The sequence below is a fragment of the Onthophagus taurus genome, chromosome 2, assembly GCF_036711975.1.
Source record: "Onthophagus taurus isolate NC chromosome 2, IU_Otau_3.0, whole genome shotgun sequence".
NCBI classification, from domain to species: Eukaryota; Metazoa; Arthropoda; class Insecta; order Coleoptera; family Scarabaeidae; genus Onthophagus; species Onthophagus taurus.
The window spans coordinates 24572889-24597982 of NC_091967.1; the positions used below are offsets into that span (position 1 = coordinate 24572889).

The 25094-nt window shown below is 32.5% G+C and overlaps 1 protein-coding gene across 3 annotated transcripts; it reads right to left on the reverse strand.

The window, feature by feature from the left end:
• Positions 1-1440: 1440 nt before the first annotated feature.
• Positions 1441-25000, reverse strand: LOC111419127 (homeobox-like protein HDP1). 3 transcript variants are annotated; one of them, XM_023051895.2, is made up of 13 exons: positions 24514-25000; positions 24047-24463; positions 17906-18173; positions 17641-17807; positions 17474-17584; positions 17249-17412; positions 16935-17196; positions 16702-16885; positions 16454-16644; positions 8872-12487; positions 7388-8619; positions 1893-2333; positions 1441-1830 (listed from the first exon to the last, which is right to left on the reverse strand). In XM_023051895.2, the coding sequence occupies exons 1-13, from the start codon at positions 24883-24885 to the stop codon at positions 1687-1689; spliced, it is 7569 nt and encodes a 2522-aa protein (XP_022907663.2). In that variant the 5' UTR covers positions 24886-25000; the 3' UTR covers positions 1441-1686. The 3 variants fall into 3 exon arrangements, with proteins under 3 accessions (XP_022907663.2, XP_022907662.2, XP_022907661.2); XM_023051894.2 differs by having other exon boundaries at positions 7388-8706; XM_023051893.2 differs by having other exon boundaries at positions 7388-12487.
• Between the last annotated feature and the right edge of the window lie 94 nt (positions 25001-25094).

A 25094-nucleotide genomic window follows, 5' to 3' on the forward strand; every position in this document is an offset into this window, starting at 1 on the left:
TTTGTTATTAACATTGTTATTTGCTTTTCTACAAATTAGGTAAAAATTTCGTCCACGCAAAAATGGTCAAACTTTTATTAATCTTTTTAATAAGATTTTATTAAATTGATTTTCAATTCTTAATATTAAATTGAAAAACTATATTCATTAGCTTTGTTCGTTGGGTCTTCCCTACTCTGCACGACATGGCACTAGTATGACGTCATAGTGCAATTAAGTGTAAGCAAAGTTATGTCAACTGAGTGCAGATTAGAAAAGTGTGTAAAGCGTGGTCGCAACGAACAGGTTTTTATCAAGAAAATGTATAATATTTGAAATGAACGAACAGGACATTGTCAGCGAAATAGTTTTCATTTATTCCTCCTGCTGATTAACTCCTGCCTTTGTTTAAATTTTCTTTCCTCATTTTGTTTTTAAATTTAAACATTTCTTCTTGCAATTGTCTTAATTTACTTAATTCTCCAGCCATGGTGCAATTTCGATTTTTGTCCTAGGATGGAGTTTGTATTTCTTAAATTACCACTTGGTCAGTTAAATTGATTGGAGGTTCTGTTACTGTTGGTGTAAAGCATCTTTCGGCTCAGGAACCGAAACATCTATAGAAATCTTCTATGCATTTTTCTATTGCATAATCTGGTTTTCCCATATCATCGATATTCCCCATTGTCGAGCTCCCTAAGGTACAAATGAGTTGTATAGAGTGACGCTTTGCTAAAATATCTTCTTTCGTATCGCTTATCAAATTCCACGTTTTCTTTAAAGTTTTTATTTTTCGTTCTTCAACTAAAGTTTGTTTTTCTTTATTGAGATGCAGCAATAATTTTGTTTTGGCATCATCCCAATCCATTTTTTCATATTCCTTATTCTCTTAATCATTATTTCTTAATACGCCCATCTTCAAAACTATAACATTCTAGTCCATTTCCTACTGCCTCTACTGGCATTGAATGCACTCTGTTCTCTAATACAACAAATATTAGCTTACACCTACAACAATCAAATAACAATTCTTTTCGATGATTTTATCTCTATCTTCATTTATTACAAAACACGCTTCCAAATATTCAGCCATTTTAGTTACACTGAATTACACTGCACTTGTTGAACTTAACCAAAACCAGGTTCAACAAAATTTGCACCAACTTGCACCGACTTCACGAAATTATACTGCCCATGGCCAAACGAACAGTATGAGCGCAACTGCACTAAACTACACTATTCCCAACGAACACACAACATCTGCACTAAACTGCTTAGTGTAAGTAGAGCAGTCCCAACGAACAAAGCTATTATAAAATAAGTTCAAAAGTAAGCCTCACCGGGTTAAGAGAAAAAATCATACACACCAGTGAGCTGATCGGTCGGTTTATTACAAATCATAAGATAATTTGATTGGAATTGTATTTAAAGGATTGAACTAAAAATTTAGTTTAAAAAAAGTTTTGTTATTATAAATACTTTTTTATTTTACTTATATTGCTTATAAAGCATAAAACGTACTAACTATTGGACAACCACAAAGTAAACATGTTTTATTAATCATGGAAGTTAATATTTACTATATGATCATTGTAAATAAAAATGAACATATATGAAAAAATTAACAAACCGTGAATTATTTCAAAAAACGTTTAAAATTAAATCATGTGGAAATAAGTATGATAGAAACTACGAAAACGCACGCATTTAGATGGTCTCCAAATATTCCTGCAAGCCTTCAGATATTAACATTAACTCTTGTCTAGTACAAATGTTCATTAAATTTTGCCACATATCTGATATGTCCGTATTCGCCCTTTTTAACCGTTCAAAAGGCGAAACAAGTAAAGCCTGCGAAATCAAAACAAAATTCTTTAAAGCAATATTCAATTAAAACAACAAAAAAGACTTACGTTATTTTCAGTATCTCCATTAACAGGTAAACTAGGATCTTCAGAAGGAACCATCGAACTTTCAACTTGTTCTTCCAATTTTTCCTTAGAATTATACTTGTCCGCGAAGGCACTCAAAGCGCTGATAATCGTCGATACTTTAGGATTACTCAGAAACTCCATTTGATTCACTTGAGTCGAAGTTAATTTCGCCAAATCACCGACCGTACTTAATTTTAACGAAAGAAAGTTGTCGTAGAAATTACTATCTTCATTTATTTGCTTTAATACTTCTTTTATATCGTTTGGACAGTTTATTAATGGAGGGTAAATGGGTGTTGATTTTCTTTGATTCAATTCGGACAAACACGAATCATTTTCCGATTTCATATCTTCCGCTTCATCTTTGTAATACATTTTTTCTGCCGTTATTGGAGGATCGCTAAAGTTCACTCGTTTACGCTACAATAATAATAATGAAGTAAATTAGTATTTATTATCAATCAAATCATCATGAAGGTATTGGCAATAGAGTCGGAACCAAAAAAAGATAATAAATATTAAAACAAAAATTTAAAAGCGACATTCGTTCTAATTGAAGAAGGATTCTATATACTTTTTTTACTCACAATCAGTGTAACAAGTGAAGACGAAAATGATTAATATGAAATAAACGTAACGTTAGAACAGATGAAGAATAACAGATGCCCATGAGAAGATCAAGTTACTAAAGAAATGTTAAAACTTGGAGGTGAAACTCTACGTGATCTCCATGGTGATAAAATTTTAACAAAATGGTGCAGTTCCAAGATAATACTTCTTCAAGAAGAGGGGTGCTATCCCTTTTCGAATATCGAAAATTACAGGCCTATATCCTTCCTATCGCATTTATATGACCTATTTACAAAAATTATAACAAATCGTTTAACTTCTAAATTAAATTTTTATCAACCCGTGAAAGAGACGGAGTTTAGAAACTGAGATAGCACGATAGACAACGATAGAAAATACAATGTACATCTACTATCCGTGTCAAAAGTCAAGGGCCCTCACTTTAAAGGTCGATATCTTCGAAACCGCTCGATAAAAAACATGAACGAAAAACTTAATATTCCTACGTAACATAATATATATGTTAATTTAAAAATGTTCGGATCCGCGGTTTTTTTTATCGCGAGTTAAATGAAAAAGCACCCGATTTTTTACGATGAACTTTGTCCACTTTGCAATTTTTTTCTCAAAAACTATCTGACGAAAATTCAATTTCTGTTCAATTTTGAACAGGTGGTGAGTTCTTCATGAGGAGTATACTTTATTTTTTCTATATTCCATATAGTTTCGCGAAAAATCGCAATTTAGTAGGTCGCCGGTTTTAACCAAAATATGTAAAATAATTACGTTTATCGTTAATTTTTTTAGGGTGATTTAAACGAATTATAAATTAAAAAGAAACAGAAAACAACCCTGCGGGGAGAAAGGGGTTCCGTCCAAGTCGAAAAGATTTTGCGTTCCAGACAGGAAGTCGCGTATTTATCTTACCTACATAAAGAAATAAAAGCGCCCTGTCTTCCTGTCTCTGGAATACACACTAGTACCCAAAGTCTATAGAACATAAGGTTACCCAATGCCGATTCTCCTCCTCTGAGGGACAAGGTGGGTCAGTGACGTAGCTGGTTCTATGAACAACACAACACGATGCGAGGTTTAAATATTTTATATAGACTGTACCACAGTATAGGCACGTATAGGCTATCTTTTACTCTAACTGTATAGAACCAGTGACGTCAATCTGCGGGGTAATAATATGTAAAGCGGCCCATACACGATGACTCTTGCGGCGGTGCCACCAGAGCCGCCGCAAGAGTCGTCGCATGCGACGGATTTTAACGGCCTACACACGTAGACTCTTGTGGCGTCGTGCCGCACTTCTTTAATCGACGGACCTATACCAATGCATATCTGGCCAGACAATAGCCAAGAAATTGGGTGCAGAATACCAATACTACTTGCAGAAGACTAAATACTTCCTATAGAGGACAAATACTACCTATACAATACTAGAAACTGCTTAAAAAGATAGATATTGTCTATAGAAACCTAAGTACTGCTACCAATAGACTACAAATTGGTTGCAGAATACCAATACTACTTGTAGAAGACTAAATACTACCAGCAAAAGGCTAAAAACTCCTTGCGGAAGACAAATGCTACCTATACAATACTAGAAACTGTTTGCAGAAGATAGATATTGTTTATGAAAGGCTAGGTACTGCTACCAATAGCCAAAGAATTGGTTCCAGAATACTAATACTGCTTGCAGAAGACTAAATACTTCCTATAGACGATCAAAAATTCCTTGCGGAAGATAAATACTACCTATGCAATACTAGAAACTGCTTAAAAAGATAGATATTGTTTATATAAGGCTAGGTACTGCTATCAATAGACTACAAATTGGTTCCAGAATACTAATACTGCTTGTAGAAAATTAAATATTGCTGGCAGAAAGCTAAATACTGCCAGACAATTTTACAAGCTCATTTATGGCGGTATTTTTTCAGTTTCTGTTGATGTAATTTTTTGATTTTGAGTCCCATAAACATGGGTACATTCTATAGAGGTTTATACATTTTTCCAAAAATCTTTTTCGGTGAACGATGCCATTTCGATGGACGTTGGAAATAAACTAAAGCGATACTTTCGGTGTCGTATGCACGTCGCAATCCCATACACGTTGACTCTTGCAAGGCGCCGGAGCCTGCCACGGTCTTGAATCCGTCGCCGTCGCCGCTGCCGATGCCGTCGCATGAGTCCTGGCGCTTCCCTACACACGATGCTTCATGCGGCTCGACTCTTGGCGTCGCTGCATGCGACGCTGCAAGATTCGTCGTGTATGGGCCGCTTAAGATACTACAGAGGCATAGGGAATTAGGTAACCTTATGTTCTATAGACCTTGACTAGTACCATCTTTTCCGATTGGAGAGAACTCTCTTCTTCCCACAGGGCTTATGTTTCTTTTTAATTTATAATTCACTTAAATCACTAAAAAAGTTAGAGAGACATGACTTTGAAAAAGTGATAACAGCAATTATTTGACATATTTTGGTCAAATTCGCGATGAAATCCACACAGCCGTTTTCGACATAACGGCGTAGGACATAAACCGTTTTAGATTTGTTGTGCGGAGTTCAACGAGAAATATTATTTTGCATTTGGCAAGATGAAACAAACGTGCATAAAAACTAACACAGTATTAAGTTTTTTGATGAAAAAAAACGCCTTTTTGGAATATGATATAATACCTTCTTCCTTCTTCGGAGAGTGAATTTGATGATAAAGATTTAAATAGAGATAAATTGGCACCTCAAGACAAATTCATGTCTCAAGAACCTTTTCTTGGTTCGACTGATGTACAACAAATATCCAGTAATCCAAAGTGTATCTGAATGCGTTGGATTATTTATAAAAGATGATTTGTTTGCAATGATGGCAGAGCAAAGCAATTTGTATTATGCATAAACCAAACACAAATACCAAGGTTCGTCAAAATGTATGGGAATTATACTTTTAATACTGTGAAAAATACTTCGAAAGATTACTGGTCAAACAATCCTTTGGAAGAAATGCCTATTTTATCAAAAGTAATGAGTAGAGATCGATTTCTGCAAATCTTACAGTTTTGGCATTTTAATGATAAATCATTTTTAAATGAAAACTCCACCGGACTTTATAAAATAGAACCAAAAAATTATTTCCTTGAAAAATTTAAAACCGTTTATAAACTAAATCAACAGATTTCAATAAATGAAGGTGTAATCCCATGGAGAATCTCATAGAACTTATAAGCTTGTGAGAGTCAAACTGTTTATACTATAATTAATTTTCGAATTTACTCAGCTGAAGGGAATACCTTCGAGAATACCATATTTTCTTTATTAGATCCTTGTTTAGATGTTTTGCATCATTTGTACTGAGATAACTTTTAGAATAGCGTACATATAGCAGAACGCCTTCTTACAAAGAGAGTTTGTGGAACTATTCGTCGAAATCGAGGCCTTTCTTTAGAATTGTGAGTTAAATCAAAATATTAAAAAAAAAAACGTGTGAAACTATATACCGGCGAATAGGTGATATCTTACTACAAATATGGAAAGATAAGAGGGAAGTTCGTATGATATCCTCAATTCATGATGCCTACTGCAACTTGTAAGAAATTATACAGAAACACGTATAAGTTACAGTACTTTTATAGAAGAAGTAGCAAGGATCTTGATTTCCCATCAGCAAATAAATGATTCTGATTCCAAGGAAACTGGTACTAATAGTCAACCAACAAGAAGAACTCCAAGAGTGGATCCAAAAGGTAGATTGCCAGGGAACATGAGGCAGCACACTCTTAGGCAAGTTGTTGGAACATAGAAGAAAAAATATTCCCAAAAAGTATGCAGCTCGAAAGGAAAAATGAGCAAAACTAGATATGTTTGTCATTTTTGTCAGGTTCTACCTCATAAAGGTGAATGTTTTACAGCACATCATACGATTAAAAAACACTAAACGTTTTAATAAATACCATTATAAAATATTATAAGAAATATAATTGACTTAATAAAACTACAACGCTTGAAATCCCGAACCCCAGAAACTAGGAAAGACAGAGCAGATTCGATCCGTCCGTTAAGTGTTAAAAACTTATTTATCTCAAATAATGAGAAATGACTCGGCGAGAACATCACGGAAGTTTTTATATAGTGCCATTACGAATCATAGCTGTATATGAAGATAAACAGGAATCTGGCAAAATAAATCTACTTTGTCAATAAAATAGGTACTATCGACCAGTGAAATAGTATATTAAAAAACAAGTTTCGTAAGACACGTTTGAAATGCACGAATTTAATGAACGAGTGCTTTAAGTCTTATGAAACGTGTTTTTTATACTATTTTTTGTAATTCGCGTTTTTATCCTTTTTTTTCTCAAGAATAAAATAAATTTTGACAATGTAGGGAAATAGATATGTAGCAGTTGGTAACAACGTAACACTTGAAAATAGAAATTTGAATTGACAATTAGAAACTGTCAAAACACAAAATGTATTCACCTGAAAAAAATGTTCAATGTCCTCATCATTGTGGACCTTGTATTCGATGCTAAAAACGTGTTTAAACATCCATAGACAAAAATTGTCACATTGACAACTAGAAAAATTAATGACCCAATGTCACCAACTTGAACTGGTTCCATAAAATGTTACTAAAATCTCATTACAGCATCGGATGCCGTAAAGAGTGTCATTACAGCCCCCGTTTGAGTACTGTAATAGCTTTCATTACCGTCGCGAATTACAAAAACAACTTTACATAACCCCATGTAAAGTCAGCGAAAATCATGATAGAAATGCCATTTGCAAGAAAAATATAATAAAATCAAATGATATGGGTATTTAAACATGTTTGAAGAAAAAAATATGTTTTACACAAAGTTTACTAAATTACTAGATTAAATATTTTTACTTACTTTTGGACCTGGTGATAACCCGCATTCTAAAGCTTCGCTAGCTTTTCGTTTTAAAATGCTCCTATTTGGCGTTGCAAACGGGCTAGGAATATTTCTTCGAAATTCCAAAACGTGAACAATTTCGTACTTCTCTTCATTTTTAACTTTATCTTTCTCGCCCTCCAAATTCTTATTTCCATTACAATTCAACATCATTCTTCGCACTCTTTCTGTAGAAGTAGGTGATCCGCTTACATTTGCACTTTGTTTTCGAACAACCGTTACTGATTTCGGAGATTTTCTCAAATTCACAACACTCTGGTGAGGCAACAAATTCATCAACTTTGCGGATCTCGCACTTGGCGCTTTCATAAAATTATTTGCAACTTCCGATTTGAAGTGGGCAATATCGCTGGGTAACTCAAATTTAAAATCAGAATCAGAATGGACTTTACAATTTTCAGGATTATCTAAATTGTTACTAACGATTTCCGATTCAACTTTATTTCCAGTTTCGTTATTTTCTTTCAAACCTTCGTCGTCAAGTCTTATTGGAGAAATATCGATGGTGTTATTCAAAAGTTCCGAATTTCTATTTTCAAGTATGGGAGAAGCCGGCAAGTTTTGTTCATCATTTTTATTTAAACCCGTTGGAAAATCATCTAAGGTTATATTTCCTAAAGGATTCGGTGTTGTTTTTATTAGTTCGATTTTTGTGGGTTCTACCGGTAGTGACACTTCTTGAATACTAACAGAAATCGATTCATTTGGATCACATGATAAAGTGTCATTAAGATTATTTGATTCCATAGATTCCAAATTTTTTGAAATCGGTACATTTAGATCCGCGCGTGGAGTATTATTTAGTATTTGTTTCAAAATATTTGAAATACTTGATATTAATGGCGATTTTAAAGATTCATTTGAAGGTATTTTCTTAGATTCTATTATATTTTGCTTATTATGTTTGCTTGGAGATAATTTATCAATATTAATAGAATTATTTTGATCAAATAAATTTGATTCATTACATTTTTGTAATGCAATAGTTGATAGAGAAGGTGTTGTTGATTTCTCTTCATTTCTAACATCGTTATTAATGGAATCTTTGTCTTTATCGACTTTGTTTGTGTTCATAATCGTTGCATTTAGAGATTGATTAGTATTTTGTTCCATTTTGTTTTTGATGCTTTTTGGGGATAACTTCGTTGATTTTAAAGATAATTCTTGCTTAGATATTTTTGTATTTGGAGCTACAAAATCAATACTAATGGAAAGCTCTGGAGAATCAGGGAAATCAATTAGTAAAGTATTTTGCGACGATTCGTTTGCAAGTTGATCTAGAGGGGTTTGTATTTGTAATTTATCAGTATTAATTAAATTAGTATCACAACATGCAGTAGCATTTTTATCTTTACTTGGGTTATGTAGCAAAGATAAAAATGTTATGTATGCTGGACTATTAGATTCATTTTTAATCACACTACTGTTGGTTAATTTTATACCTGATTTACTGAAGGGAAACATCGATGCATTTTGAGGTTGACTATTTTCAATGATATCCTCATCAATTTTTGCCATTTCATCTTTTTCATTTTCATTACTTTTATTAGTACTTTGTATCAATAAACATTCGCTAAGTACGACGTCCGTTTCATTTTCTTTTTTGTCATTTCCATCAACATGATTTAAATCACTTGTATTACTTTTCCTATGCTTTTTATCGTTATTATTCATATTTGTATCGGAATGTCTTCTTTTTTTAACACCAATAAGATGTTTAAATGGATCACTACTTCTCATGTTGCTATTTCTTTTTCGTGTAACTCCCACAAAACTATTCGCCCCTACTATATTCATTTGCAATCGAGATATTTCTCTTTTCGCCTTCTGACTTATTTTGTCATTACTTTCTTGAGAATTATTTTTAAAACTTGTGTTAATATCATCATTGTGTTCGTCAATTACAATGTTCGATTGATTCTCATCGGTATTTTTGTTATCGTCTTTTATTTCATTTTCATCTTGAGTTTGTAGGTTTTCTTTTAATTTATTATTTTCCTCCGCAACAGTATTCATTTTTAATTCATCAATTAGTTCTTCTGTATCAACGATGTTTTCGCTGTTATTTTCATCGTTAATTGGAGTTATGTGTTGAAATTTAAGTTGCTTTTTTGGAGTATTTCGTTTCCTTCTTAATCTTTGCCCAGAAGAATCCAATTGACCCAATTTTTCCGTGTCCATATTTAACAAGTTCACGCTGGCGTGCATCAATGGTGGATCACGCTTCACTATTTGATCGCGTTTTATGAATCGGCCCTTTCGTGAACGTGATTGATTCATTACCATTTCCCTTCTCGTTATTCGATTTTGTTCATTAGCTTTATTATCTTTAAACTGATTATTTTTTAGGGTGATAAGATCTATACTACAAGCAGTTTCATCTAAATTTGAACCTTCTTCTTCATTAACATTTACGGAGTCTCTTTTCTCCCTCTTCTTTACTTTACCATTACTTTCTTGCGAATTACGTTCAAAACTTGTGTTAACATCTTGGTTGTGTTCTTCGTCAATTACAACATTCGATTGATTCAATAACGATGTATTTGAACTTGTTTCATTCATGTCATCAACATTTTTGGTGTCTTCTATTTCATTTTCGTCTTGTGTTTGTGAATTTTCTTTTAATTCCTTATTTTCCTCGACAACAGTATTCATTTTCAACTCATCAATGAGTTCTTTTGTATCGACGATATTTTCGCTGTTATTTTCATCATTAATTGGAGTTATTTGTTGAATATTTTCTTTATAAATTTTATGTTTTTCTTTCAATTTATTAGGTTTATCGCTTTTAAGTTCCTTTTTTGGAGTATTTCGTTTCCTTCTTAATCTTTGCATAGAAGGATCCAATTGACCCAATTTTTCCATCCCAACAATGTCCATCTTTAATTGATTCATTACCCTTTTCGTTTTTCGATTTTCTTCGTTAACTTTACTATCTTTTAACTGATTATTTATTTGGGCGATTAGATCTATACTACAAGCAGTTTCATCTAAATTTGAACCTTTTTCTTCATTAACATTTACAGAGTCTGTTTTCCCCCTCTTCTTTACTTTATCATTACTTTCTTGCGAATTATGTTCAAAACTTGCGTTAACATCTTCGTTGTGTCCTTCGTTAATTACAACATTCGATTGATTCAATAACGATGTATTTGAACTTGTTTCATTCATGTCATCAACATTTTTGTTATCTTCTATTACATTTTCGTTTTGTGTTTGTGGATTATCTTTTAATTCCTTATTTTCCTCGTTCATTTTCAACTCATCAATCAGTTCTTTTGTATCAACGATATTTTCGCTGTTATTTTCATCATTTATTGGAGTCATTTGTTGAATATTATCTTTATAAATTTCATGTTTTTCTTTCAATTTATTAGGTGTATCTCTTTTAAGTTCCTTTCTTGGAGAATTTCGTTTCCTTCTTAATCTTTGCTTAGAAGGATCCAATTGGCCCAATTTTTCAGTCCCAACAATGTCCATTTTTAATTGATTCATTGCCCTTTTCCTTTTCTTTTTTCGATTTTCTTCATTATCTTTAAGCTGACTATTTATTTGGGTGATAAGATCTACACTACAAGCAGTTTCATCTAAATTTGAACCATTTTCTTCATTAATATTTACAGAGTCTCTTTTAGTTGGAGTTATTTTCCTTTTATACATTTTATGTTTTTCTTTCAATTTATTAGATTTATCTCTATTAAGTATCTTTTTTGGAGTATTTCGTTTCCTTCTTAATCTTTGCTCAGAAGGATCTAATTGAGCCAATTTTTCTGGCTCCACAACATCCATGTTTAATTGATTCGTTTTTTCATTTTCTTCATCAACTTTATTATCTTTAAACTGATTATTAATTTGGGCGATAAGATCTATACTACAAACAGTTTCATCTAAATTTAAACTTTTTTCTTCATTTACATTTACGGAGTTATTTTGATCAATTTCGTTTTTATGTTGTGTTTTAGTTATATTGGATTCATTAGATTTGCTCGAAGAACTTCTAGTTTTAATAGTTGATAGAACAAAACTAAAAGATTTTCTGTTACTTTTTCTTATTTCATTTTTATCTGAATCAATTTGTTTTTCTTTAATAACTTGTTCTTTTTTATTCTTTATAACTTTACAAACACTTCGTCGATATCCACGCTTTTTGCGTTTTACTCTTTCATCACCTTTAATTTTCTGAATGCTTTTATTCTGTATAATAAGCTTATCTTCATTACCTTCACTTTCGTCAATACTATTTTCATCAATATATAAATTTGAAAGATCTGTTGTAGAAGAAAAGCTTTCAGATTCACTTGGCTTAGCTTCATAATTTATTTCACTATGTCCAAGACTATCAAAACTGCATTTAGGTGATACATCCACTTTTTTTTCGAAAATTTCGGGACTTAAAACAACATTACTTAAAATAATTACGTTTGATTGACTTTCAGATATTTTTTGGTCATTTCCATTTTTATTTTCAACATTTAAAGTATCGTTACTTCGACTAAGAGAATCATAACTATGCTGACTTTGACTCAAGTCTTGGTATAAAGCTGGAATATCTTCCTTTCGTCTTTTCAAAACTTCTTTTTGATGTGAAACCATTTTTGAATAATCAACTTTCACCTCACTATCAATATACACAAAATCTTGACTATTTGCGTCGTTGATACTGTTTGGTTTTGTAAATGTGGGCATAGCATTGGCTATTTTCAAACTTCGCCCACTTTTTGGTGTACCCATACTGTTAATAACGCTTCCTTTAACGGTTACAGGTGAGTTTTGAACAGTTTGTGCGAATAAATTTAATGGTTTATGATTTGCTGAAGCCAATGAAGCGATTTTTGCGGTTCGACTAGAAACTGATGGCGTTGTAAAGTTAGTTGTAGGTGTTGGTGAACGTTGTTTGTTAAGATCCGCCATTAATGCGATAGCATTTTGAGCAACTTCTGAATTGGAATGAGTTGTGAGATCATTTATAATTGTACATAACTTTAAGGGTATCCGCTTCTTTACACTTTGGGATAACTTTGGTAAGATTGGTTTAAATAATTTTAAAACATCGTAAATCTTAAACAAAAAAAATATATAAGTACGAAAGCTTTCACGGTGTTAATTGAACTAAAACTAGAACTAACTACTAGACCTAGAACTAGAAACATTCGGGTTTAGCTGTGCGTCTTTCAAGACGGCTAAACCCGAATGTTTCTAGTTCTAGATCTAGTGTTAGATCTACTTTTAGTTCAATAAAAATATACAACTTGACGCTGCGTAAGAACTGAAACTAGAACTAATACTAGCACTAGAACTAACACTAGACCTAGAACTAGAAATATTCGGGTTTAGCCCGGCGTCTTTTAAAGGGGGATTCCAGTCTAGAGGATGAACAAAAAAAATTTAAATTCAATATAGCGTAAAAAGTACATTCTTTTACGCAGCATACGTGGAACGCTAAAGATATAAGCGATTATCTTACTCGCTTTTATCCGAAACTTTAAAAAGGGAGGTTTAGTCCATTCTACTTTATTTTATATCATTTATCTTTGTTATATATTGTTGAGTCTGTGGAAAATATAAACAAAGAAATTTGGGAAGAGTGCATACTAACATAACAGGTAAGAGAATATACCTTGAAAAACATAAGGATGCCCAGACACGCTCCGTGTTCACTACTGATAAAACAGGAAAACTGGAAAGAGGACAAAAACACCAACAGTAGAAGGCCATTGGATCAAAATAAAAATAGCAGTCATGACACAAGAGGAAGGAATCTTGATACAATAACGACTATAAAGACGTCGTGGATGAGAGAACACAGAAGATACATACAGAAACAAACAAGGAAGAGAAAGAAACAACTTGAGGAAGCAAAGCAGACAAAATCCGAAGAGATAAGAAGTCGAAACACCTGAATGATCAACTCATCGAAATAAAAGAGAACTTTATAGCAGCAAAACCCAAGGTAGAAAAAACGACATGTAACGACTGGAAAAGGAGAATCATATGTTCAATACACAAAAAGAATGCCAAATGATGTGTGAAAACTACAGAGGCATTGGATTGCTGCGCGCAGATTACAAGTATTCGTGAACTTCCACCAAACGTATGATTGCGTATGTAGGAAAACCTATATCTCATTCAAACAGAGCTCGGAGTACCAGACAAACGATAAAATTAACCAAAACCACCATGACGCACATGGACGTATACGAGCACGTCCAGAACTAGCTAACCAACCCCACAGAAACTGAATGGGGCCTGAAGCAGGGGGACTAGACCCTACACTCTTCAACATATTCCTGGAATATCTTATAAGAAAACTAAAAACTGTCAACCTCAGACAAACATTAATAAAGAAATCGTCCTAGTCACGCGTACTAGCATTATAACATATGCAGGTCACTGAAGACAGTCAAGGAAGTGTACACAAACCTCAAAAACATAGCAACGAAGATCTGGTTCGAAATTAACACGGAAAAAACAGAAGTCATCGTACAAAAAAGGAAAAGAGTAAAACATCATATACAACGAAATATGTTGGACAGAGTAAATATGACCCAAATTTAAGGTGAAGAGGCCGGAATAAGGAGAAAAATGAACCATTTATTTCGAACAAAAGACTTCTACCAAATACAAAAATACGTTTATACAAAACGGTAATCAGGCCAATCGGCCTGATCCTGGAAGATGAATAACATCGTGGATATCTTTGAAAGAAAAATTTTAAGAAGAAAACTAGGAGGGGTCAGAATTGATAGGGAATGAATGATGAGGTTTAGCCTCGAAATATACAGACCCCCACCATCTTATGACGCCAAGCTCCAACGATTGCGATGGGTAGTGCAAGTGGAGAGGATGGGCCCCAAAAGAACTCAAGAAAGCAAAGAAACAAGAGAACGGGCAGACTAAAGAGATGGTGGGATGACGGAGGATGTCAGCGACCTGTTGAAGATGGGGGTGCAAAGATGGGCCACAAATGATAGGGACGTGTAGAGAGCAAGTTTGAAGGAGACCAAGACCCGAAGACGAACTGTAGCGCCATGAGAGAGGGAGAGATTATCATAAAAGTTCCACGGATAAATAACCACAACATCAAAACTACCCGGAAGACTGAGATAGTTGATGTAAGTGGCCAAATTCGTCGGACTCACAGAATAATAATGAGTTGTTAAATCCGCTTGAAGGTGCAACTTTTACCATAATAAATTTATACCAATTTTGAAGATTATGGATAAATCTGGAATGATTCATCTGAGGAATGATGTGGCGGTGTTAGAAATTGGCCAATAAGCGGAATTGCAAACGCACGATCACTCGCCTGATTTCGGAGAATACACAAATAACGCATCACAGAGACAAAAGGGCAAATTTCGGCCCAGCAATAGCAAATTCCACAACATAAAAGTTATAAAAACTTCAATCGCGTTTTACTTGAAACAACGTTTTGATAATTGCTATCCACGACGATACTTCAAAATCTATTGACTCAATTGTTCAAACTTTGTACATACACACATTGATCACATACATAGTTTTTGTCTGATCTAGAATTAAGTCAAAATATTTGTTTTTATTGGATCTACAGCACCCTTTAAGATGTAAAAAGTACGCAAATAAACCAAATGCAATCTTCAAATTAGCGCCATTTTGTTTCCTTTTTCACTTTTTTGGTAATTCTAGCCTGATATGTACCATGTATTTTAAGAATCTCATTAGATTATTAGCTTTAGATAAGCAGCAAGGCTGTAATCATGGTTACTTTGAAAAATGACGTGTTTCTGTCGTTTCTGCATTGTTGTTGTAAGAAATGTATATTGAACCATAATGAAATAAAAACACTCCTTATAGGTGCTCAATATGCGTACTAATATGTATGATATACTCTGGTATAAATAACTTAAACAGTTTTCCTTAATAAATTAATGAAGATTAGTGATCGAACAGATAGTGATTTTGCGAAAAGCTGGATATTCGGCATCCCTTTCAGCCAGATATCCGTTTATCCGGCCATTATGGTTATAATTTCTGGTGCATTTCTGAAGTGATGCCCTACATTGCCACATTATTGCGATATTTGACTAAAAATGAAATTAATAAGAAAGCTGATAAGATATGTCAACTTATTTGGATACAAGATACAAAATGAACTTTTTTAATGCTGATTTAACTAACGAAGCAACTCTAAAAAAAGGATACTTTAATTAATAATTGGTGATATGTCCACAAGGATCCTTCAAGAAATTAATTTTATAGCGAATTTTGAAAATTATCGATGAAAATTGCAATATCGAAAATTTTATCAAAACTTCAAATATTGTTTTCTCAAAAACTAAAAGTTATTTTTTTCAAATCGTGTTGGTTCATTGGAAAGAGGACAGTCTTATTAACGCTTTGGGATATTTTCATACTCATATTCCAAGAAATCGATTTTATACGAATTATTAAAATTTAATCGGCGAAAATTGCAAAAAATCGAAAAAAATTGTCGATTATTTCAAAAATGTATTTCTCAAGAACTAAAAGTGATTTTTCAAAACGGCTTTTTGCATTAAAAAGAGGATACTTTAGTTAATAATTGGTGATGTTTCCACAAGGATCCTTTAAGAAATGAATTTTATAGCGAATTTTGAAAGTTATCGATGAAAATTACAACATCGAAAATGTTATCAAAACTTCAAATATTGGTTTCTCAAAAACTAAAAGTTATTTTTCAAAACGGGTTGGTTCATTGGAAAGAGAACACTTTTATTAACATGTTGGGAAATTTTCAACCTCATATTTCAAGAAATGGATTTTATACGAATTTTTAAAATTTAATCGACGAAGATTTTAAAAAATGGTCGGATAGGCCGGATACAGGATAGTTGCCGGATATCCGTTCCACCACTAATGAAGATACCTAATAAATAGGGGTTCTAGATCGGAATCCCCCTTAAAGCTGCTAAAACCGAATGTTTGTAGTTCTAGATCTAGTGTTAGCTTTAGTTCAAAACAAATATTTTATTGGAGATAAATTTAAAACATTAAAATACTTACTTGATGAGGTTTTAGAAAATACTCCAAGCATTCATACAGCTTTAAACTTAATGATTCATATTGGTTTTGATCACTTTCTTTGAAAATTCTTTCAGAGATCTTTGAAATTATAGGCAAAGCAAGAGGAACCTTATCTTTATTTAAACAAGGTATTGTTAATATTTCCAGGACAACATCCAAAACTTTGGTTACTAAAAAAATATTGAAAAATCTTTCACAAATTTATAACATAAAATTACAAAACTTACCATAATTAATAGTACTTTTTTCATTAATTTTTTCTATACTGAAGGGAATAAATCCAAGAATATTAGAAGCAAAGCTCGGATTATCTTTAAGAATTTTTTGAAAATGTCTCAATATTACAGTATTAAAATCCTCGCATATCACATCAATTTCAGTCATAATGGACATCCACTTGTCACAAATTATCTTAAAAAACAACATTACTAATGATGATTTGTAATTTATTTATATTTACTTTTTGTAAATTCTTCGGTATTTGACACTCGCAAATCCAACACATTAAAAAGTTCAAGCTGTTTTTGAAAGCCTCAAATTGATTGTCTTTCGGCGATCGGCAAACATTTAACATTTCGTTTGCAAGTTCCAGCCAAATATAAGCGGATAGAACTTGCGTTCCATTTTGGAGATAAGATCTTAATAATTCGCACGACCTATTGAGGTGTTCCAATACACTCCCTGTTTTTAAACCACGCAGAAGATTAACGAAAGAAAGAGCTCTAAAACAAATTTTAATAAACATTAAGATTTGCATCAAATTTTAATATTTACATATATTCTGGAATATCTGGAGTATTTAACATAAGCTGTGCCATTGGAAACACAATAATTTCATTTAGCAATAAATAATCAAAACTCTCGGAATCTAAATTAGATAAAATATTAAATATTGGTTGGAGAATATCGTCGAAATATTCTTGGTTTTCTTTATTTTTCTACAATTAAAAATTGTATAGTAAAAGTTTTATATTAACGAAAATAAAAATGAAATATTACTTTCCAAAAAGTGGTCATGACAACAAATAAATCCCTTAAAATTAATTCTTTATCCAAACTATGTAAAGCACTAATTATTCTTAAAGTAGATATCCACATACACCGTATTTTCTATAACATAACAACATAAACAAAATAAATAATTAAAAGATTTCATTAAAATTCACCTTTTCCCTTCCAGTCTTAACTTCCCAAATTAATATATGTTCACTGCAAATTGTTAATGCATTTAAAACAGCCTTTTTGTACCTAAGAATATTGAGCCCATCGATTAATGGTTTCTTTAGCATAAAAGTTCTGGGTGAAATACAACAGTCGCCCGCCTCGCAATGACCTAAAATGTATTTAAAATCAAATATTAACATTAAAAATATTAACCGTTTTGAGTCCAAATAACAAACGGTTAATAGCAAAGTTAATTGTAATAGGTACCGATAATATTCATAAAAACTTCCGTTCTCTGCAGCCAAACATCCTTGACAATCGATGTTTCCGATTCAAAGCAAAAAACCATAAACTCCTCTAAACATTGTAATGAATTTTCTTGTAAAGCTGTTAAGAGGTATAACCACACTTCAAGCCTTTTATGCGTTACTAAATCGTTGCGGGATAGTTTTACTTTTAATGGTTTTATTAAGAGTCTTAATTGTTTACTGCTACACAAATAATTGCGGTCTAAACTTGCAACTTCAATTAATACCTTAAAAAATAAATATGAATATGATAAATATGGATTGATACAACTATTTCAATATAATTAGTTTATAACTAATGTTATGGTTTCAAATAACATTTTCTAATTAACCTAACACGTGTTCTATAGGGTTCATATCTGGTGATTGTGTTGAAGATTGCAGCTGTTTCGGTAAAATATACAAAATCCATTCGAGAACTACTTATGCTGTACATTGTGCCATGGTTTTGTTGGAACATTTAATTGTTTACATGATCAAATTGTACAGCAATTTTTTCAATATAATTCTGATAAAAAATAAGCTGCAAACTAAATACGTAGTTATAGTCCCCACACCATAACAGATCCGTTTCTTAAATCTATTTAATATATTTAATATGGAGGTCGATTGTTGATAATGAGTCTCAGAGGCGATGTAGTTACAATCAAAACTGAGAAATGCTCATGAGACTGAATTAGTAAGATTTTCGAGAAATTGAAAGCAGCTCTAACAAATCCTACTTCACGTCCTTGATGCGTGACCTCTGGCACGTGGCACGCATGGTGTATAATAGTTGTAAGGCATATTGTAAATGAGAGACGTGAAAACCGAATTTCCGATGCTTTTGAGTAGCCACCAAAGATCCGCTAAAGAATGGTAACCCTGACAAAAGAGTTCCCGGCTCTCCAAGTTGGGCATTGGACGTAGAGTTAATAATAGGAAAAAATCCACGTTCGAAAGAATTCCGAAAAGATATCCGAACTATCCATATGGAAAGGAGTCAGGATAAGAAAAAGGAACATGAATAAACTGGTTGTAGAACATACAACGTGCGCACTCTGCTGCAAGCTGGAAGCATGAACAGTGTTGCTAAAGAGATAGAAAGATATGGTATAGAAATCTTGTCTTTGCAAGAGATTAGATGGAAAGGATCAGATCAATAAAAAAATCTAAGTTCACCCTGTCTCAAAATGTCAACATCGAAAGGGCGCCCGCGAGGTGGGCTTTATGGTATCTCTTATAGAATATGCACCTTGAGGAAGACATGGTGGAAAAATTTTAGGAACACTCTAATCTGTATGCGATGATATACCAAAACAAGATGCCATAATCACAGTAGGAGACGTTAATGCAAAACTTGGAAAAGAGCCAATATCCAGAGATATCGTTGGGAAACACAAACAACAACGTGCATCGTTGTTGACACCAGGATCAGATGAAATAACGATGAAATAAAGGATTCACAATGTAATTAACAATATCTGGATACACCAAAAGATGCCGGAGGAATGGTCTAAGGGCGTCATACAACGAATAGATAAAAAAGCGGACAAACTGGAATGCTCTAACTATAGACCCATAGCGTTACTTAACGTTATTTATAAAATTCTATCAGGCGTGATACACAATAAGCTAACTAATTACACAAAAGAAATATTTGGTAAATATCAATGTGGGTTTCGCCCAAATTGCTCGACAACAAATCATGTATTCATCATTAGATAAATACAGGAAAAAACGTATGAATATAATATCAGTCTACAAAATTTGTACTGGACCCAAGCATACAGCGACACTCCATATCATCACTGATGACAGACAAGGAGATGCGCTATCTGCCATATTGTTCGATCTGGTACTAGAAGCATCAAACAGAAAGACCACCAAACTAAGTTACATAGCTCTAAAAGTACCCAAATACTCGCCAATGTAGACGATGTGGCAAAAAAAAGCCCTATCATTGAAAGTGAACCAAAGAATTTAGAGGTTTATTAATCATCGAACATAAAACAAAATACAGGCAGATGGACAGAAAATCAGTCATCAAAGACAACAAAACCTACACTTCGAGCTAGTAGAAGAATTCTCATACCTAGGCTCTAAAATAAACCATTTTCACCACACCATCAGCAACGTACAAGCGAGAATTGTGGAGGAAATCAATGCTTTCAGGCGTACAGAAAACTAATAGAATCTAAAATTTTACTAAGGTTCAAAGTTGAAAGTATATGTATAAGAGCATTATAAGCACAATGTGACGAGAAAAGCCTAAGAATATGCGAAAGAAAAGTATTGAATTTATGGCCCAATGTAAAATAATGATGGCACATGGAGAATAAGAATGAATTAGGAACTAAATAGCTTAAGAGAAGACTCAATTAGTCTTAGTTTTCTTTCTTTTTAATTCCCTTTTGCACCGTTATTATTAATTTGTCATTATTATTGTAAACTAATTAACTTATAAACAACTGGTCGTTTGTGGTACAGTATTATTGGGTTCGACTTGTTTCTGCACCCACTTGAGAAAAAAATAAAATAAAAAAGACCCTGATATCGTCAAATTCATAAAAAGTTGTAGAATAGAGTGGCTAGGGCATGTAATGCGTATATGCTAGTTATTATAACCGAACTATAAAAAGGGTACTTTACTGGAAACCAACAGGCAGGAGAATGAAGGGCAGACCAAGAAAGAGGTGGATGGAAGATATTGGGGAGAATCTGAAAACAATGAAAGTAAGACGACTATCTTTCGAAAAGTTAAAGAGGTTCTTTAAATGTTACACTTTTTAGCTCTGCCATTGACTACGAGGTATCATTGGATTCATATTTATTAGCTCTATTAGAAAATGTTACAATGTTCTAGATACAAAAGTAAGACAAAGACTGGGAATTAATAGCGATCACTATCTACTATTACAAAGATTAAAAATAAGTTAGAAAAGGAAACTATTTGATGTATAAATACAATTATGCAATTTTAAATAATTTATGACGAGGTGCTGCAGTTACTGGGTTAATTATTTTAGCCACACAAAAAATTCACTAAAGCATGGGTAATCCGAGTCAGAATTTAGCTTTACCAATCATGTACAATAACTTTTATTACTGACTATAGATAACATGGGTTTTCAATAGGAACATAACAATTTTTTATTTTAATAGGAACGCACGAATTCATGATTTCATAATTTGGTAACATTAAAACGTCAGCAAAAATTTTTAACATGGTGATATTTACGAGAAATTGAGAATCTCTTAAACGTATCTTAATACGAATTTTGCGTAAAGATCTTGATCTCCAGATCATTTGAAGAGCCGAAACTTCTCATGCTAACAGTAGAGAACGAGAGCGATCTACAACGTATGTACAGATTTATTTTTAAAGACAGTTGATAAATTTAATACGAAAATAACGTGCCAGAAAAGGCCAAATCGATGGTAATAGCTTAATTGTACGTATTATACAACAAGAAATCACGTTTAAGCTATCTTTGGGATTAAAAAAAGGTTTTTTTTGTTTAAAGTATATTTTAGATGGTCTAGAATCTAGAGTGAGAATCCTAAGACTGAAAAAATTTGCGGTTTTCTGTGTGAAAATTTAATTTTTGTAACGCACCTACTAGTCGAAAATTCCCAGTTACCTATAACCTGCTACCTGTTTTCTTTTAAGTCGATTATACATCTAGGTATTTCGACCTTGTTGTTAAAAAAAATTATATAATAACAGTAATAAAAGTTACAACTCTCTGTTACAGTCTATGGTACCAAAAACGGTTCATAGTGGTTAGAAAGCAAGAAAGTGGTTAGCATTTCGTCCGATATTGCTGCTTATAATTTTAGTGAATGTCTTACAAGCATTAAGGATACAATGCAAGTACTAAAATTAACAATCGGCAGATCGTGGTTTGGGTTTTGCCATGAAGCGGACTCACGTTGCATTGCCCACGCTGCGAGGTCCATGACCGATGAAGCTAAAGAAGCTTGTAGAAGCTTATTGTCAGACAGATCAGCTGCAGTAGAAGAAAATAACCTTTAGGAACGATAAATGTACGGTGCAGGAATTGTTGATTAGGGATTTCAAAAGAAAATGTATAATTTTTCGTATTGATAAACGTCTTTTTCTGAAAACTATATTTTTACAATCTGTGTGCATAACTCCCACGTGTTTCAACGGATTTTCAAAACTACGTAGCCGTTTTTTGATGTATCTAAAGTTGTCTGTTTTACAACCATTTTTATGTATGCTTTTTATCAATAAATATAACATTTCTTGTAAAATCGGAACTATTTCATCAAAATAGATATTTTTTAAAAATCGGGACTAGAGCTGAAACAGCCCACAAAAGCCATAATAACGATTACAGAAATGAGAACTTTACAAAGTATAAAAGGCATTACAATCCGAGAGAGAGTACAAAATGTAAACATTATCAGAGATCTGGAAGTACAAGATGCGGTGAGATGGACGAGAGTGTGACCTCGACAATGGAGGTACACATCGACATTCGCTAAACACAAAAACCAAGAATCAAACTTGCTGGACATCCTTATTACAAGAATGAACGAGGCAGAACAGACAGAACTAGGAATGTAAAATGTCTACTCCATCTGAAATACATCTTACAAAGGAAGTAACACAACTGTGGCACGCCGATTTTGATGAAATTTGGTACAGCCATAGAATGGACCAATACCTGACAGTTTTACCACATCATTCTTACGAAAAGTAGTTACATGTTAACCCTCGTAACATCGCTGGGGTTGATCTACGACGAATGAAAAAAAACACTTAACTAATATTTTTGAATGCACTACAAGTATATTTAACGCCATCAGAATCGATACAGTGGTTTTTAAATAAACCCCGAGAAAATAAGGGTAGTTCGCCCTTTTTCACCCTATGGTATATGTATGATACATCAAATGAAAGCTTATTAAAAATGAATATCAGTTTCAATTTACCAACCTTTGATAGCACTTTTCGTTTTCGAAATATAAGCGAAAATGTACTTTTTCCCCAAACTTTCAACCCCTAAAACTCGGCTCAGGGCCTTTTACTGCACGTATCAAAAAATACGTAAGCTTTATTTTGGTCCATTCTATGGCTGTAACAAATTTCATCAAAATCAGCGTGCCACAGTTGTGTTACTTCCCTTGTTAGTTCAATATCTCAATTATTTTTTTATGAACCTTTTATGAATACAAATCAAAAATTTGTTTAATTCCTGCAAAATATCTTTTTTTTTAGGGAGGATAGCGAGAAAGATGAAACAAGGCCAGAAATAAAATTATTAACCATCAGATCAGAAAGAAATGCAACTGTATTACATACATTTTCATAGGTTTAGGGAGCTAATTATAAAAAACGGCGAAAGTGTAAACAAAACTTGATTATTTGAAGGATTACCAAGCACAAGCACTTCAATATCTAAAACATATTACTATGTATTGCTTTAGAATGTGAGTGTACAAAAACGTATTTTAATAAATATTTTTATATTAATAATAAATTGGAATTGGTCTTAGACATAATTATATGTAACATATAAATGAAACAAGAGAATGGGATTTATGTTAACGCATTTACAAACAGGATTTAAACAAAAAGGAAACAATAATTTCTATATAATGGACTTTTATATCAAAGTTTAACAGTATTTTCGTATTCAGCAGACCAAAATTACCTAAAATTTAGTAATAATTCCCACGCCATAGAATCAGTGTTGCCCTATGTTATTAATGACTGTATGTTACTTATTCTAAGACACTTGCATCTATTTCAATATTAAAATTATTTGTCATTAAATACTATAAACAGTATGTAAGCAACTATTATTGAGGGTATTGACCTAAAAGTGTGTTACACTTTGTACAATTTAATGTTCCAGCATATTGTTGAAGTAAGCATTATTTTATATAAAAGTGTTTTTTGTTATGTAACTATAGACAAATATTACTATTTTTTTTCTTGATGAACACATAACTATTTTTTTTATTATTATTATATTTTTTCAAACCTCTTTTCCAGTTTATAGTGAATATCAATTTTTTTGTTTGTTTTTTTTACCTTTTTTGACACCTTTATAAACAAAGAGAAAATAAAATATTTTATTCTTACCTTCCAACATTCAAAAGATAAAATTTTATCTTCAACAATTTTGCTTTTGAATCCATATTCAATATTACTCAACAGAGCATTTAACAACCCAATTTCGTTATGCATCAATTTCCCAAAATATTTCAATGTGAACATGCAAAGATCATACCATATCCTATTGTTTGATTTTCTTAGATCTTCAATAATCATTATATAGATATTTTTGAAATTGTCAAGAACATGATTTCTTATTTGTTCATCACAGGCCTCTAAGCCAAACTCAACTGATTTTATAACCCTTAAAACGAATAAACGCAGAAGAGCATGAGTTGAGTCATCCTTTGTGTCAAATATGCTCCTTATGGTAATTATATGAATAAAATTTAAGTAGGGTTTTAATGGAATCGATGGTGATATTTGAATAAGAGTTTCAATAATCTAAAATTTAAAAAAATTAACAAAAATTATTAAAAAAATTAAATTTTTACCTTGCGACATAACTGGTCGTTGTTAATTTGTGTAAAACATTCTCCCAAATTCAAGGTCTGATAAACAATTAAAGAACCTACAATCTCTTTAACAATACTTTCATTCCAAACACCATTACAAATTTCTTGTATTAATTCAACACATAACCACTTCGAATTTTTTGAGAATTTCACCCATCTTCTTAATAACTCTTCTTTATCATCGTCGTTTCCATCACTTAGTACTTTTTTGAAGAATTGCATCAAACTCTCCAAGTTCTTGGAGGTTAAAGTTGTCCGTTTCAGGATATTTTCGATCCCTTCGTACACCGCGACTTTGTTTGTTTGGGTCCCATTCAGTAAAACACTTACATCAGCCTTTGAAGATAACATGGCTCACATAATAATGTTTTTAGAAGACCCGGAACTACCCTTTTTATCTTTTTGTTGTTGTTAAAAAGTTAAAAAAACAACCTTGTATCTGAATTGTGTCAAAAAAAGTAACTCTAAATGAAACGCCACCACGCGGGAAAACATTACACGTTAAGTGCATGCGCAGCAATTAGATTGTTTAAAAATAATAATTAATTAGTAATATTTTA

Coding starts and splice junctions, on each gene's coding strand:
- LOC111419127 (XM_023051893.2), bottom strand. CDS start 24,885: ATGTTATCTTCAAAGGCTGATGTAAGTGTTTTACTGAATGGGACCCAA. Junction 17,808..17,905: donor AGTTTTTATGAATATTATCG/GTACCTATTACA, acceptor AATACATTTTAG/GTCATTGCGAGGCGGGCGAC. Junction 16,886..16,934: donor TACCGAAGAATTTACAAAAA/GTAAATATAAAT, acceptor TTGTTTTTTAAG/ATAATTTGTGACAAGTGGAT.